The 13,100-nt window shown below is 50.7% G+C and overlaps 1 protein-coding gene across 1 annotated transcript; it reads left to right on the forward strand.

Annotated features, from left to right (window-relative positions):
- Positions 1 to 2,418: 2,418 nt before the first annotated feature.
- Positions 2,419 to 4,354, forward strand: MIND_00176100 (uncharacterized protein; the record flags this gene model as incomplete). The annotated part of the gene is made up of 6 exons (XM_037358679.1): positions 2,419 to 2,483; positions 2,540 to 2,658; positions 3,238 to 3,250; positions 3,307 to 3,413; positions 3,470 to 3,537; positions 3,589 to 4,354. The coding sequence occupies 6 exons, from the start codon at positions 2,419 to 2,421 to the stop codon at positions 3,592 to 3,594; spliced, it is 378 nt and encodes a 125-aa protein (XP_037226589.1). The 3' UTR covers positions 3,595 to 4,354.
- Positions 4,355 to 13,100: the final 8,746 nt, after the last annotated feature.

The raw sequence follows: 13,100 nt of genomic DNA on the forward strand, positions 1-13,100 counted from the left end.
GTGTTTTCCCTATTCCACCTAGGCCATGCAATAACACTTTCTTCTGGCCATCTTGACTTGTGTCCCCAAAGAACTCTTTCAACTTGGTCAAAGTGTCTGCACGGCCTATAAAGGTTTCAGCAGGAGGAGGACATCCATAATGTGGTCCTGTAAAAGTTTAGCCTATATAACATAATGACTATGATAGTATTTCTCACTGAGAGGTTGTGCATTTCTATACTAGACATCAGACTAATTTGCAGTTTATCAGGGCATGCACAACTCACCCTGGACCTGATTGATAGTAGTTGGTATTAAAGCTCCCAGTAATGGTTGGACCATCGCCAATACCACCCTCTCCACCGGTCCCTCCAGCTTCTCCTCCACCCCGGCCGCCTTGGCCGCCTATTCAGGTAGAGTTGAGCTGTGTGTCGATCACGACATTCTGCATATACACACCACTTATGTTGAAACTAGCACCTGCCATCGCATGTGTTATTCTGTCCATAGCTGGGGATAGTAGCAGAGTGGGGGGAGTGATGGTGGTATGCGGACAAGGACCGTGCTGCCCCCGTACGCGTGGCATGGCCTTATCGATGGCGGGATCAGCTGCTTGATACTTTGCACGGTTGTCAGCCTGTGACTGACATCAATCACTCTTGGCTTCTCCTTCCTCGGACAGTCTGGACTTCCGCCGCAACTTTGCATCCACTATTGACGGGCATTGGCCCGGGCCCACAAACATGAAGCTCAAACCCCACTCAAGGGTGGTACCTTCTGTGAAAATGCTGCACTTACGAGCACGACAGGCGAGGCTGGCGAGGCTGGCGAGCGCCGCGCAATACTAGTAGACGAGTATCACTCGGCGACACATTCGCATGTCAAATTGGAAGAAGCCCCGCCCCGCTGCCCTTCATCTTTTTACTCCAGGTTATGCCGGGCTCGTGGCCTGTAGTAGCGGCACACGGCACCTTCAAGTTCCCGCCCAGCGTCCATTCTTCTGGCTCTCGCCCTCCCGCCAAAGCAATAACCGCTGCAACTTTTTTTGAAGCTGCGTCTTACCGGCCGTGTCTCATGCGGTGTCATCGTATGACTGCCCTAAGTTCGACAGGACATAGGCGGCTTTTGAACCAGGTGATAACAGAGCCCAATCGAACAGCAGCACTCCGAAACGGGCGGTCCGCGAAGAGTCCAAGTCCTCATGACGAATCACGATAGCTTGACAGGCGCAGGCTGCGCGGTACCCAGGCCACCGCAACCGAGTACATCCGCCGGTTCCCGTTAACGTTCCGGGCGTCGATTCACGGTCCACTGACGTCGACGGGGTACCCCGCTCGCTCGCTCCTCCCTGCTTACTTTGAATCATCCTTCCATCCCGCCCATCACGCTCGAGCCGCGGTCCACTCCAGCTACGTGCAAAACTGGGGAGGGCGCCGCGCACACGCTCAGCCTGCTCTCCAGACCCATTCGCATGTCCAATTTGAAGCCCCGCCCCCCTGCCCTTCGTCTGCTTGTTCCGGGCTATTCCTGGGCTCGTGGCCAACGGTGGCCTTTCGCTTCCATGCTTGCTTCAACGTCTCGGCGTCTTGCGGGCAGCGTCTCATCTAGTGGCGGCGTCACGACTCTGGTAGAGTCATACGACTGCCAGCCAGTGCCCCTCGACAGGACATGACGCGCGTGGAGTTTGGTCGCCGGCGCATATCTGGCAACAGCTGCAGCGCACAACTCCCATGGCCCGCGCAGCGTTTCAACCAGTTGTCATTGGTAACAAAGATCAGTCGAAGAGCAGAATTGCGAGACGGACGGACGGTCCGAGAAGACTCCACCTGACAGCCCAGGACAAGTTGAAGCGCGCGAAATCATGACTGTACCAGCGGCTTCCCGCTTTCCCAGTAGCACCCGCGCGTGATTCCGCGTGGCGAGAGGCACCGGCCGGTCGGCGCTTACTAACCCTTCGCCCGGGCCCCCCGCTCTGCGCGCTAGCCGTCGTCGTTGGCGTTGGCGTTGCCCGCGCGCCCATGGGTTTCAACCTTCAAGTTGCTGTCGGCAACGGAAGCAACGCTGCTGAAGCGTCCCCGTTCCACTTGTCTCCGCACCGCAAACGGTAAGTAATTCCTACTAATCCGAGGCTGCCCGCGCTTACCCGTGGGCCGTGAGGTTCTTCCTCTCTTGTTCAAGGTGCGCCGCCATCCGTTGGCTTTTGTCGACTGACAGCGTTAGTGTCGTCCCCAGCAGCCGCAACGACGGGACGGGGGCTTTGTCGCGAGCGCGGAGAAGGCGCTGTTGTTGCACCAAGCTGTGTAGCCGGGTTAATGACGGGGTTACGTCAGCCCCGCCCTTTTTCTCGGACCGCGATGGCCACGCACACAGACGCTCTCGCCGCTGTATCCCATCCGATTGCCGTCGGAGAACTTGAAGGAGCTTGCCCGTGCTGCATCGATGGCCCCTCCTCCTGTCCGGCAGTCTAGACTCCCCGCTCCTTGCTCTTTGCTTGCTCTCCCCAGGTTCGTTGTCTGCGCTTCGTCTGCCATACGCGTTTTCGGTTACACCAACTTATCAGGCACCTTCTACGGTGCAGCGCACTGGAATCCTTAGTGCACACGCGGTCGTCTACCGGTGGCGGCAGCGGTCGCGTTCTCTCGGATTACGGTCTTCGTAGAAAGTACTGGACCTTTCTGGGTCCGGGAGGCGAAGCACGCGCGGAGCGGGGTCGTGCGGGAGTATGAGGACAGCAGGAGATCCGAGCTGCGCAGAGAAGTAGTTGGGGGCACAGCCAGTTCGAATCGATGTCCGGAACGGGATCTATCTGCCAGTGTCTAGTGTTGCGGTGCCAGCTCATCTGGGGTGTGTTCGGTGTTTCAACTTGAAGGAAGGGTGTCGATGGAGGCACAGTGGAGGGACACCGCGCCAACGAGCCGTACAGCGCAGCGCTGGAGAAGCAGCCCGATGCCAGTGGACGGTGGCCAGGATATGTCACGGTGCTGCCCGCGATATGCCCGTGAGCACTGGATGCACGGCTGTTGCTGGTGCCGTGCACGCTGGCATGGTGGGAGCGGGAAACCGTCGTTGTGGTGGCAATTGATGCGCATGCATGCGCAAACAGCACTGCCATGATCAGACAGATATGTAGGGGGGGTCAGACATGCGAACACCACCTCTCTTTCCTTCTCCCCCCCAGTCTATCTCTGCCACTTTTCGCGGACAACAATGAGCTCCCCGCACGACATAGTAGCCGCCCAGAGCACCCACATTATTCAGATGAGCGTCAGCGGTATGGATTTCTGCTCGCCATTGAAGAAGGATCAATAACCTGACTGTGTCTTGAAGGGGGGACTGGAGGAAATGGCGGGGCCCGCAGAGGGCAGAGGAGGGAATGGCGGAGCTGGACAGGGTCCAAGCTTCTCTATCAGAACAAACTCCTTATATATCGATAGGTGTGTTGGGATCTCTAAAGACATATGTTTCTAAATTCTAATGCACATTTCTCCAGTCATAGTCATGGCCATAGTCACGGCCACGATCACAGTCACAATCACGGCCACAGTTACGGCCACAGTCGTAAGTTTAACTTCAGAGTGATGCTCCGCATGAAATCGATCACATTCTCAGTTATGAGTTCTCCCATGTATCAAGGATGTCCGCCCCCCTGTGACTTCTTTACTGGTAGAGAAGACATTCTGGACGAGCTTACACAGCTATTTGGAGCTAGCAGCCAGGGTGATAGGAAAATTGTCCTTCTCCATGGTCTTGGAGGGATAGGAAAAACAGAGACAGCCCTCAAGTTTATTCAGATGGCCGGAAACAGGTTGGTTGAAAGCTTTGAGATTTTCCACTGTATCTGACATCACAAAAGGTTCACAGACCAATTCAAAATTGATGCAACAGATAGCAACACCATCCAAACAGGCTATATGGACATTGCAAGAATCAAGAACCTGGATATCTCAGTGTCTGAAGCTCTTACTTGGCTAGTTGGCCATACAGAGGAATGGCTGCTTCTGTTTGATAATGCTGATGATGTGGACATTAATATCAGAGAATATTTCCCCCAATGCAATCATGGGAATATTCTGATCACATCACGTAATCCAGACATAGGCATCCATACGGCTGATAAGTCAATCAACATCACTGATTTCAGTCTCTCTGAAGCTCTCACTTTGTTCTCAAACATTTCCATGGTCAATGATATGGATGTAGCTGAACAAATTGTCAAAGTGAGTGAATTGTTATCATTAATATGATTGTTTACTCAATTGATATTAATAAGGAGCTGCACCTTTTCCCTTTAGCTATTGTCCAAGCAGCAGCATATATTCGACAGTCTTGTCTTTTGAAAGCAAAGCCCATGGATTATCTAGAGATGTACAGGAAGAACAAAGCAAAACATTGGAATGCAAGGCCAAAGCAAGTCCCCTGGAATTATAAGGAGACTGTCTACACAACATGGAAAATTAGCTTTGACAACCTTCCTGGCCATGCACAAGAAGTGATGCAAGTACTCTGCATGATGCATTATGACAGGATCAGTCCAGCTATCTTTGCATTAGCATCAAAGTACAACCTGGATTTGCAGGATGATGATCAGAATGATCCAGAGAAGATTACCGCACAGCAATTACAGCCTGCATATAATTTCCTTGCTCACTTCATAGGCAGTGATGGACAGTGGGATAAATATCAATTTGAAGAGGTTATGCAAATGATTCAACAATATTCTTTGATATCAGCACAGGGTAACAAGTACTCAATACATCCTTTGGTGCATGAATGGACCAAGGAAACAGTCAATGATATGTACACACAGCAACAGCTGGTATTAAACCTGCTAGGAATGGCTGCTCACAATTGTCATGATGATGAACCAGAAAACCAATTTCTCTTGGCCACCCACTCTAGAGAATTGAGTTCTTCAGTGCCACTCTCACTGGGCTTTCAGCAAGATCTTAGAGAAATATACAGAGCAACTACATTCTGGAAGCATGCAGAGACACTGGCAGTAGAAGTGTTGCAGAAGTATCAGTGGTATGTCGGAGATGATGATCTCAGGACTATTGATGCAAAAATAGCATTAAGTGAAATTTATGGGAATCTAGGATCACATTTTCAAGCTCAAGCTTTAGAAGAAGTAGTGCTAACACAGTGTACATATGTTCTGGGCCCTGATCATCCTAAGACTGTCCATGCAAAAGTCCATCTGTCTTTGACACATATGGAGCTTGGAAATTATCATGAAGCTCAGTTACTAGATGTGGCTGTGATAGAGCATTTAACACGCTGGCTTGGTTCCAAGGATCCTGATACAATTGCTGCACAAGAACGCTTAGCCTCAAACTACATGAAGTTGGGTAGATATGCTGATGCTCTAGTATTAGTAGAAGCAATCTTTGAGCAGTACACAAATCAACTTGGCCCTGACCATCCACAAACCATTCATACACAAGCTCATATAGCTGTGACCCATAGAGCTTTAGGTAATGATTTAGAGGCTCAAACAATTGAGAGAATAGTGCTGGAAAAGCATTCCCAATTACATATTCCTGATTCTCTACCAGATGATGAGGGTCAATATAGCTGGGCTTCAACCTATGAACATATAGGTGATTATGCTAAGGCTAAGGCACTTGGAGAAGCAATACTCCAACAGCAAACAAATCTACTTGGTCCTGATCATCTACTCACTATTGCTACACAAGCCAGACTAGCTAAAACCTATAAGAGCTTGGGCAAGTATATTGAGGCTCAGGGATTATATAAGACAGTCCTGAAGCAGCAGACATACTTACTTGGGCCTGAGCATACAGATACTATTAAATCACAAGCTGATCTAGCTGAGACCTATACTACACTTGGCAAGTATCAGGAGGCTCAGATACTTGAGGAGGAAGTGTTAAAGCTACGCATGAATTTACTTGGGCCTGATCATCTTGATACTCTACATATCCAAAAGAAATTGGCCTTAACATATAACAGAAGGGGCAATTATCATGATGCTTTAGTATTACTAAAGACGGTCTTTGAGCAATACACACAGCTACTTGGATGTGAGGATCCAGAAACCATTCTTGCACAGGCTACCTTAGCTCTAGTCCATATCAAGCTAGAACAGTATGCTGAGGCTGAGGTGCTAGAGATGGAAGTAGTAAAACATCGCTTGCATGTGCTTGGTCCTGATCATCCACATACCATTCATGCACAGGCACACCTAGTTATAACATATAAAGCTCAACAGAAGTTTACTGAGGCACAGATAGTTGAGAAAGAAATATTAGAGAGATGTACTTTCCTGTTTGGTCCTGAGCATCATGATACTATCAGGATAAGAGCTGATTTAGCTGAAACATACAGGCATCTAGGAAATCATGATGAGGCTGATATGCAAGAAGCAGAGGTGCTAGCATGGCAGTCAGGACAATTTAACTCTGAGGATCTATCTACCTATTCTCAGCGTACTGGCAGTTTGCTTGTGATGAAAGAAAAATAGATGTCAATGTCACACACTATTTTTCCCACCTATTTCCACCGATACCCACCTACCTCTCTAGTTCTCTTCTTCATCTCTTATTTATGCTTATATACAATCTATTTTGACTTCTACACTTTTCGTTCATCTTATATCTTAGTTGTGGACACTTTACTAACATTTGGGGAGTGTGTGAAACTCTGGTTGAATAATTATCTGTTGAGTGCTATGCAGAGACTAAAGGAAAGTAACAGAAAGTCCAAAGGAAAACCAAGTGGCTGGTGTAAGGGCAACCCTGGAGGCCTGAGATCAAGGTCCTAGCAGGTGTCAGGGGAACCTCCCTTTCGGCCCGGAGACGCGCCCGATTCCGGTCCGACTCTGGTTCCGACTCCGGTCCGGCCCTCCATCTCGCCCGCACAATCACCGATCCATCAACGCCCTCCCGACGGTCGCCCTGGGACCTCACCTGCGACGCCGCCCAAGCCTTCTGTGCCCGACAGCGGCAGCTACGGACAAGCAGTATATAGTCAGCTACCTAGCAGGTGGACCCTTAGAGTTTCTTCTCTTTGGATCCTCCCCTGCTAGGTCAGCTTCATTTGTATTCGCTTACCAATGTTCACGCTTTGGATCCTCCCCTGCTAGGACCTTGATCTCAGGCCTCGGTACCCCCTTCCGCTGATTAACAACCTCATCAACCGGCTCAAAGGCGCTCGTTACTTCACCAAACTCGACGTCCGTTGAGGCTTCAACAACGTCCGGATCAAGGAAGGTGACGAGTGGAAAGCGGCTTTCCAGACTAACCGAGGCCTGTTCGAGCCCTTGGTGATGTATTTTGGCCTGACAAACTCTCCCGCGACGTTCCAAACGATGATGAATGACATTTTCCAGGACCTCATCCTCTCCGGAGACGTCATGATCTACCTTGACGACATCCTGATCGCCCATTCCGACCTCCGGAAACACCGGCAGATTGTCCAGGAGGTCTTACGGCGACTTCGAGAGCACAAGTTGTACCTTCGAGCGGAGAAGTGCGACTTTGAAAAATCGTCAATCGAGTACCTCGGAGTCATCATCTCCCACAACCACGTCGAAATGGACCCCGTCAAAGTCGCAGGCGTCTCCGCTTGGCCGACTCCAGAAAACAAGAAGGACATTCAGCAGTTCCTTGGGTTCGCTAACTTCTACCGCAGGTTCATTCGGGACTTCTCGACACTTGCGCGCCCACTTTTCGTGCTCACCAAGAAGGACCAGCAATGGACTTGGGGCGACGCGGAGGCCTCCGCGTTCCAAGCAATCAAGGACGCAGTCACCTTGGAACCGGTCCTGGCGATTCCGGACGACACGCGGCCTTTCCGACTCGAGGCGGACAGCTCTGATTATGCGACGGGGGGCGGTTCTTTCACAATCCGCCCCGGACGGGAAGTGGCACCCTGTAGCATTCTATTCCAAAAGCTTAAATGATGTCCAGCGCAACTACGAAATCCACGACAAGGAGATGCTCGCGATCATCCGCGCACTCGAGGAGTATAGACACTTCCTCGAGGGCGCCGCGCACCCTGTCGAGATTTGGACTGACCATAAGAATTTGGAGTACTTCAGGAAGACGCAGCACCTCAACTGGAGACAGGCCCGGTGGTCTCTGTACCTCTCCCGGTTCGACTTCACGCTGCATCACAAGCCTGGCCGCAATATGGGTCGGCCTGACGCCCTCTCCCGGAGACCCGACCACGGAGTCGATTCCGACAACTCCGACGTCGTCCTTTTGCGGCCTGAACTCTTCCACGTCCGCGCACTCGAGGGCGTTTCCGTTTCGGTCCCGGCTCTGAACTCCTCCGTGACATCCGTGATGCCCTCTCCGGTGAGCCTGACCTGGAGGAGCCCGTCGCACTAGTGGCCCGGCAACTTCTTAAGGTTCAAGGTCAAGCTCGAGGCCCCCGCTCCTCACGGTCTGACGAGTGGGCCGTTCCCGGCGGTCTTCTCCATTTCCGAGGGAAGATCGTTGTACCAAAGGACAAGGACCTCCGGAGACGCATCATCGAGCTCTGCCATGACACCCGAGTCGCCGGACATGCAGGTCGTTTCAAGACCTTGGAGTTGGTCTCCCGGAACTACTGGCGGCCTCAGATGTCGCGCCATATCGGCCGGTATGTTGCGACCTGTGACTTGTGCTGTCGCACCAAGGCACTCCAGAGACTGCCCCACGGAGAACTGCACCCCACGGAAACGCCCCCGGAACGCTGGCATACCATCTCCGTCGACTTCATCGTAGAGCTTCCCGAAGCCCATGGGTACGACGCGATCATGGTCGTCGTTGACACCCTCGGAAAGCGCCCACTTCTCGGAGTGTCATACGACGGTCGATGCAGTAGGGGCAGCCCGCCTCTACTACCGGAATGTCTGGCGGCACCATGGGACTCCGGAGAAGTACGTCTCCGACCGCGGCTCGCAGTTCATCGCGGACTTCACCCAAGAACTTTGGCGTCTAATCGGCATCAAGCCCGCCACGTCCACCGCGTACCACCCGCAGACAGACGGTCAGACAGAGCGCGTCAACCAGGAGCTGGAGCAGTACTTGCGGATCTTCACCAACTACCAGCAGGACGACTGGGATGAGCTGATTCCGGCCGCGGAGTTCGCCTACAACAACCATGTTCACTCCTCCACGCAGCAGCTGTCATCGGCCTGAAGAAAAGGAGTTTAAAGTATTATATATGCATTATTATTAATATTATATGTATTAGATAACAGTTTATTTCATCATTGATGCTATATTAATCCAGAGACCCTCAAGTGATTCTAGCCTAGATCACTGGGTACACCTAGGCTAGGTGCATTTACTATCCTAGGCAATGCATTTCCTAGGTGCACCTATACCAGGAGGCTAATTCTTACAGCTACGGGTGGTTTTCTAAGAAGAAGTATTCCAAAAGACGTTCCCGTGGTCAGCGTTCCTCGTTAGCTGAAACCTCGATCTGATCGTCTCTACTCAAGATTCCCGCGTCTGCTGTTGCTGGCATCGTACGTTCAATTCAAAGTCGACTTCCGTTCCATCGTTAACCCGTTTCCAGATTTTGACCAATCCCTACACTGTTGATGATTCTGCGCCTGCCGATCTCGAGTTTAAGACCGTTCAAGAGCTCCTCGACCAATTCGCGCAGGGAGGGGAAGTCCGTGTTACGAACAAGCAGATCTTTGCTTGTCTCGAACTCGCTCAGCAACAAGTTCTTCTCGCAGTCCAGCGAATGGCTTATTCCCGCGATACCTATGAGGTTGTTGCTCGTCGTTACCAAACACTCTTCGACCTTGCAAAGGATCGTGGAATGAAAGTCGAAAGTAAACTTCCGTTCGTATCCCTCTGTCTCGTCATCGTGTCTAGTGCTGAAGGCTCCCCAGTGATCCATCGCAGTATCTGGCCATTATTCGAGGAAACGCTCGACTCGCAACTCCCAATGGTCCGTCCCACAACCGCAAGTAAACGCTTTCCAGCGTTTTCCCCTTCTCCCACAATACTATGTACCCCCACACTCGTTTACCAGGCTACTCTCCTCAGCCGTTCCCGTCGTTACTCAGACTGTATTGTGTACTCGCGCCTCGAGGCGTTTGTATCTTGATGCCGCGATTCTCCTCTAACTTAGTTCGTTTCCTAAGAACCTTTCAGTCCTCGTCGGACGATCCCTCATTATCGGTCGTTTCATCGTCATCCAGATCCAAATTCCCAAACTGCAAGTCTGTCCCTTCATCATCCTCTCGACTCAAGGCCAACGAATCGAGTTCTTCCTTTGACATATCAATGAGTTTCTCAATGTCTTTCGAGAACGAAACGCGTTTCCTTGCTTCATAAGGAATAACTCTGAAAGCGCCAACTTGTCCTGGAACCATTGCTCCGTTCAGCTCGCAAACGAGGTATGATCCACCAGTCGTTCGTCTAACGACGACCATTGGGCCTAGATACCTCAGTTTCGCTTTCTTATCGAGACTCTTCTCAATCCTGGTGTTCCGAACGAGGACTATATCCCCCCGGCTTGAAGTTGTAATCCTTTATCGTTGCCGCGTGTATCCGCTCGTATCTCCTAACAGCTTCCAATTTCTCCTTAGTTACTCGTTCTCGCATTTCCTTTATGTGGTTCCTATGTTTCACCAAGGTGCGCGCTCGATAACCGATCAGTTCCGCGGTACTAATGATCTGCCCCGGGTATTCCACTAGCCAAGTCGCTTCCACGATGTCAAACGGCAAGATCGGATGACAGCCTGTTGCCGCATAATACGGAGAACAGCCTAATCCCCGTCGGATCGTTATCCTATCTGACCAAACGACTTGTGGTAAGAAGTAAAACCACTTGTTAGGGTTCCCTGCACAGGCTTTCACTATAGACTGCCTCACATCCCGATGTCCGCTTTCCACAGGTCCGTTCGCTTTCCGAGTTATAGGGCGATATTCGAATGCCTTTAATTCCATACTTGTTTTCCAACCAATCCAACGCTGCAATGAACTGAGGAGCGTTATCTGTAACGATTTCCGCAGGACATCCCCAACGACAGATTATGTTTTCCAACAGAAACATGCCAATCGCGGCAGCCGTATCCGACCTAAGTCCTTTCGCTTCCAACCATCTGCTCAACGAATCCCTCGCCGCAATAACGAGTTTGTGTCCGTTCGAAACAGCTCCCATCACCATAACGTCCGTATGGATTTTCTGGAATAAACTTAATGTTTTCGTCGGAACCGGAGGTATGCGCAACAGTGTACTCTGCCGAACCTGACACATGTGGCACGTTTTAACGTACCACGACACGTCCCGATCCATTTGAGGCCACCACAGCCTGACTTCTATCAAAGATTTCGTGGCATAAGCGCCCCGATGTCCCAGACTGTCATGTGCTGAACGCATTGCGTACATCCGATGCTCCTTCTTAACCACCACTTTGTGCATTCCATCGTTATCCCTTCTGAAGAGTCGACCCTTTTCACTAAGAAAGAACTTCCGCGCATACTGCATTAACGCGTCGAACGCTCTATCCGTAAAACCGCTCGGTCTCTTCTTTGGATTCCTCAGCCATTTCTCCACCAACTCCAGTTTTTCATCAGCTCTGATTGCTTCCTCGTTCCGATGGTCTTCAGGGTATGGTTCGCGCTTTCGTGCGTCCCATTTGAAGGCCGAATTAGGCAACAACTTCTCAGGTTCTCGAACGAAACTCGAAATGTACTGAGGCAACTCCGTTCCTTCGCGTTGATAAGCGTTTCGAATGACTTCCGCTTCGTCGATAGACTCCATGTAAGTGTCGAGACACAGCTGGCCATGTCTTCTCCACGTTTCGCTTTCCATCTCATCATCATCGTCAAGATCCAGCGCTCCGAAGTAATATCCACCCCGAGTATCAATTTCCGACTTGAAATCATCGAACTCCCTCGGTTGAGGGATCGAATAATCCCAGTCTTCGTGAACCCCAGGCTTGTTTATCTCCGGTCCGTCATCAACATAGTCGTATTCCTCGTCTCCAGGAACCTTATCTCGTCGAGACAGTCCGTCTGGCGTGAAGGTCTTGCCCACAACATGCTTTAATTCGAAATGAAACATCAAGATTTGTTCTATCCAGCGGTTAATCGTAGCGTTCGGGCCCATGCCAGGGTTATCCAGCATTCCCTTTATATACGATGCATCCGTTTCCAGAACTAAATTTCGACATCCCAGTATCCAATATTGCATATGCTCAAGCCCCCTCTTGATTCCAAACAACTCTCTCTTCGCCTGCGAAAAACCTCGCTTGTCGCTCATCCAACGGAATGGACGAAAACCGCGAATAGTATCGTTTCTTCGAGTTCCCCTCTTGATATTGATAGATCACAATGCTGATTCCTTTGTAGGAACTGTCGATCTGAATGACTGTCGTCCAGTCCTCCGAATAATTCAAAGGACGGATCGCAGGACACTCAGCAACAGCCTTCTTTATAATCGCCATAGATGCCTCTTGCAACTCTCCCCAATCGAATTCCACTCCTTTCTTCAGCAGATCCGTGAGCGGCTTGCTCATTATGTGAAAGCCTTGAATGAAATGCTTGATATAGGTGAGGACTCCTAGGAACTGTCGAATTTCCGACACATTCTTGAGAGGAGGCCATCTGGTAATGACCCCTACTCGATCCGTCGATGGTCTTCTGCCTTCATACGAACAGGTATGCCCAACAACTACGAACTTGTCCGCGCACAACACCGCTTTCATCCCAGAAACCGTTAATCCAGAGTACTTCAATCGCTGAACAACTCGATTTACATTCTGCATGTGTTCCCAGAAGAATCTCCTGATCCCCTTGTTCTCTGGAATCGTTTCCGCTACTCCATTCTCATCTTCATATCGGGTTGCAGGTCCACGAATAGGTACGTCGTCGATGTATGGCATCGAAACATGCGGTACTTCTTCCCTCAGAACGTAATTCATGTCGTCATGAAAGATCGGAACCGGGTTCGTCCATCCCTGAGGCAGTTTTACCAGTCGCAACGCTCCGAACGGCGATTGGAACGTAGTATAATCCCTCGAGGTTTCCGCTAAGTCCCTATGATCGTATCCAGAATAGAGATCCAACACTCCTCCACAGGCTCTTCCCGAAAAATGGTCTGCAAGTTCCTCCGTTGCTGGGGGTATACCCGAATGTGCGATCGTT

Source organism: Mycena indigotica (assembly GCF_014461135.1).
Source record: "Mycena indigotica strain 171206Taipei chromosome Unknown Mind.scaff0001, whole genome shotgun sequence".
NCBI lineage: Eukaryota > Fungi > Basidiomycota > Agaricomycetes > Agaricales > Mycenaceae > Mycena > Mycena indigotica.